At 36.2% G+C, this 3,778-nt stretch overlaps 1 protein-coding gene across 1 annotated transcript in view; it reads left to right on the top strand.

Annotated features, from left to right (window-relative positions):
* ZMYM6 (zinc finger, MYM-type 6) overlaps nt 1–3,778 on the top strand; it is a 30,080-nt gene that overhangs the window by 7,375 nt on the left and 18,927 nt on the right. Inside the window, 2 exon segments of the mRNA XM_006878248.1 lie at nt 2,097–2,244; nt 3,365–3,505. Of these exon segments, the coding sequence (XP_006878310.1) occupies nt 2,097–2,244; nt 3,365–3,505 (289 nt within the window).

Raw genomic sequence — 3,778 nt, 5'->3', positions numbered from 1 at the left:
GCTTGAGAAATGCTGAGTGTGTTCTTCCTTTTTGGTTTTCTAACTCCAGATCTTTGCACATTTTGTTGTAATATTTGACTTTGTCTTCTCCAGCTAACCTTTGAAATTTTCTGTTCAGCTCTTGAACCTCCTCATTTCTTCCATTTGCTTTAGCATCTCAACACTGGAGAGCAAATTTCAGTGTGTCTTCTGACATCCATCTTGACCTTTTCCTTCTTTCTTGTCTTCTTAATGACTTTTAGCTTTCTTCATGTATGAAGTTCTTGATGTCATCCCATAACTCTTCTTGTCTTCGGTCTTTAGTTTGTAATGTGTCAAATCTATTCTTCAGATGATCTCTAAATTCAGGTGGGATATATTCAAGGTCATATTTTGTTTCTCGTGGACTTGTTTTCCTTTTCTTCAGCTTTAGTTTGAATTTGCATATGAGCAATCTGATCCTTGGCCTTGTTTTGACTGATGATATAGAGCTTTTCCATCCTTCCTCTCTTTCTGCAGATGTAGTCAATTTGATTTTTATGTAATCCATCTGGTGAGATCCATGTGTATAATCGTCTCTCATGGTGTTTAAAGAAGGTATTTGAAATGAACAAATCATTGATTTTGCATAATCCTATCATGTGATCTCCAGCATCATTTCTATCACCAAGACCATATTTTCCAATTGCTGGTCCTTCCTCTTTGTTCCTAACCTTTACATTCCAATCACCAGTAATGATCAGTATACATCTTGAGTGCATGTTTGATCAATTTCAGATTGAAGAAGTTGGTAGAATTCTTCTATTTCATCCTCACTGGCTTTAGTGGTTTTTGTGTAAATTTGAATAATAGTGATATTAATTGGTCTTTGCTGTAGGCGCATGGATATTATCCTATCACAGACAGCGTTGTACCTCATGACTGATGTGGATATGTTCTTTTTGACAATGAATGCAACACCATTCCTCTTCAGTTTGTCATTCCTAGCATAGTAAACCATGTGGTTTTTAGATTCAAAATTGCCAGTACCAATTCATTTCAGCTCACTAATGCTTAAGGTATCGATGTTTATGTGTTCCATTTCATTTTTGACAATTTCCAATTTTCCTAGATTCATACTTCATACATTCCATGTTCTAATTATTGATAGATGTTTACAGCTGTTTCTCTTCATTTTGAGTTGTGCCCCATCAGCAGATGAGGGTCCTGTGAGTTTTACTCGCACGGGCTTTTACTGCATTCATTCACGTCACTGCTGTCAACTCTACTTTGAGGAGGCAGGTCTTTCCCAGTTGCATTTTGAGTGCCTTCCAAACTGAGTGGCTCATTTTCTGGCACTATATCTGACCGTTTTTCTGCTATTCATAAGGTTTTTTGTGACTAAATATTTGAAAGTAGATTGTCACTCCTTCTTCCTAGTCTGTCTTTGTAAACTCATCTGAAACCTGTCCACCATGGGTGACCCTGCTGGTATTTAAAAGACCGTTGGCATAGCTTGCAGAATCATAGCAACTCATAAGCCACCATAGTATGACAGACTGACAGTCAAGTGGTGGTTTTTTTCACCACTAGACCAGGATTTATCACAGTGCTTATGACAGCAGTCAGTTAGATATTTGCTGAATGAATCACACAGTCCGTATGACTTCAAAACCCATATTCTCCTGCAATAGGCTGCATAGTAACGTTTTAAAATAGAGCTTATCTTTTATTTCCCTCATCAGTAATTTTGAAAAAGTGGAAACAGCTTTTATATTCTTTGGCACCGTGGTTTAAGTGCTCAGCTCTTCATCAGAAGGTTGGCTGTTCGAACCCACCAACTGCTCTGCAGGAGAAGGATGTGGTAGTTTGCTCCCATGAAGTTTACAGTCTTGGGAATTCTACTTTGTCCTGTAGGGTCACTATGAGTCATAATGTACGTGATGGGTGTGGGTTTTGTTTGGCTTTATAATGAAGCAAGTGATTTTTTTTTTTAAAACTACAGTATTTTAAGGTAGAAACTTTATATTTTGTGATCTCAACTGATTTGTAGTTTCTGTTTTCATAATGCCTTCTAGTTTTATGATTAATGTTTATTATGTTGTTGTTTCATTCCTATTCATGTATTTCTTTCTCAGATGGCTAAGTGTGATGGCTGTAAACGAGAGGGGAAGCTAAGTGAGTCCATGAAGTGGCGAGGCAATATCAAATATTTCTGTAACCTATTGTATGTCATTGAATTTTGTCATCAGCAAATTACAAATGACCGTTTTTCACAGAATAAAGGTAAAATTAAAGTTGACTAACAGAATCTTGTCAATAGGTCACATAGTTGTAAATAATAAAAACAAAATTTTACTGGGTCCAAATAGCCTGCATTTTATTAAAATTTCCTGTAAGAATCCTTAATGATTGCCCTTAAGAGAAAATTAATATTAATGAATTTTACTGTGATAATCAAACACTCTAAGGCATTGATAATTGTATAGACACTGATTTTCATAGACAAATTTCATTACTTTTGATTGAATTTACCTGTGCAGAAATAACTACACTAAGGAGTGCATACTGTTCAGTTAACATACTGGAAATAAAAATAGAAAATCAGAGCAAAGAAAGGGGGTAGATATAAATAATGTATTTGCTGTGACTCATATAAAATTTGATTCAGAGTTTGCTTATAGTCAAGGAAGAAAAAACACATTAATTATGTCACTAAAAGTAAAGTAGACCAGTTCTTCATGGGTAGCAAAGTTTTTCCTGGCTACAAATGAGATAATTTTGCAAGTAGGACAGCTAATGTAGTCAAAAAGGATCCAGGTGAATAGCTAGATACGTGGCATATCTTCTAAGTAGCTTCCTAAGTTCTGCTTCTTTCTCTCTCTGAGCATAAGATTAGAAGCACTTCATATTGTGCTCGCTGATCAAAGCTAGAGTGCTGATTTCTAATTGAGGACAGAATCTGCGTGCTTTGGCTCCTTGAGATCTGGTCTTTGCCCACCTTTGCAATCATATTAATCTTCACCTGAGTCATACATGCTCTGTGCCCATCTTTTTTATTAGCTCTCTAGTCCCTGGAACCAGTCCAGTTGGTGGCACATTTTCATTCTATAATTGTGGGTTAAGAAAATTCAGTGTTATATGTTAAATTTTTATTTGAAATACGCTTACGTATAAGAGTTTTAATATTTACTAAAAGTCCAGTTAATGTTATTTAAGGTTTATAGTTTTATAGAAGCAGACTCTCCTTAAGTCCTAATGAACACTAATCAGACCAGAGTCACCAACCCAACATTACAGAGTTAGATATTTGCATTGATTCTTGAAAATCTATTTGTTAAACAGAGTTCTTTGGCATCGCTCTTTTGTTTATACTAGATCTTATGTTTTTATTTATTTTAATCAGTAAATATTTCTAAGGAACAAACTGCTTCAATGGAGTATCTTTCTTCAAGGATAAATTCAACACTAGTTATAACCAATGTGATATCATTGGCAAAAGTATGTGTTACCCAGCCTACAGGGAACACTAACAGTGTTTTAAAAGGTATGACTTAGTATCAAGGTATTTGACTATACTATAATTGTGAGCATGGTGTAGTCTAAATAATTCTTATCAGTTGTTGTTGTCAGGTGCCATCGAGTCAGAACCGACTCATAGCGACCCCATGCGCAGCAGAACGAAACAATGTCCAATCCTGGGCCAACCTCACTACCGCTGCCATACTTGAGTCCATCAATGATGCCACCTGGCCAATCCATCTCGTTAGGGGTCTTCCTCTTTTTCTCTGACCCTCCACCTTACCCAGCATGACATCCT

Source organism: Chrysochloris asiatica, unplaced genomic scaffold (assembly GCF_000296735.1).
Source record: "Chrysochloris asiatica unplaced genomic scaffold, ChrAsi1.0 scaffold00106, whole genome shotgun sequence".
In the NCBI taxonomy this organism is placed as follows: domain Eukaryota; kingdom Metazoa; phylum Chordata; class Mammalia; order Afrosoricida; family Chrysochloridae; genus Chrysochloris; species Chrysochloris asiatica.
Note: the sequence above shows the minus strand (reverse complement) of the source record. Positions and strands in the feature narration are given on the sequence as shown.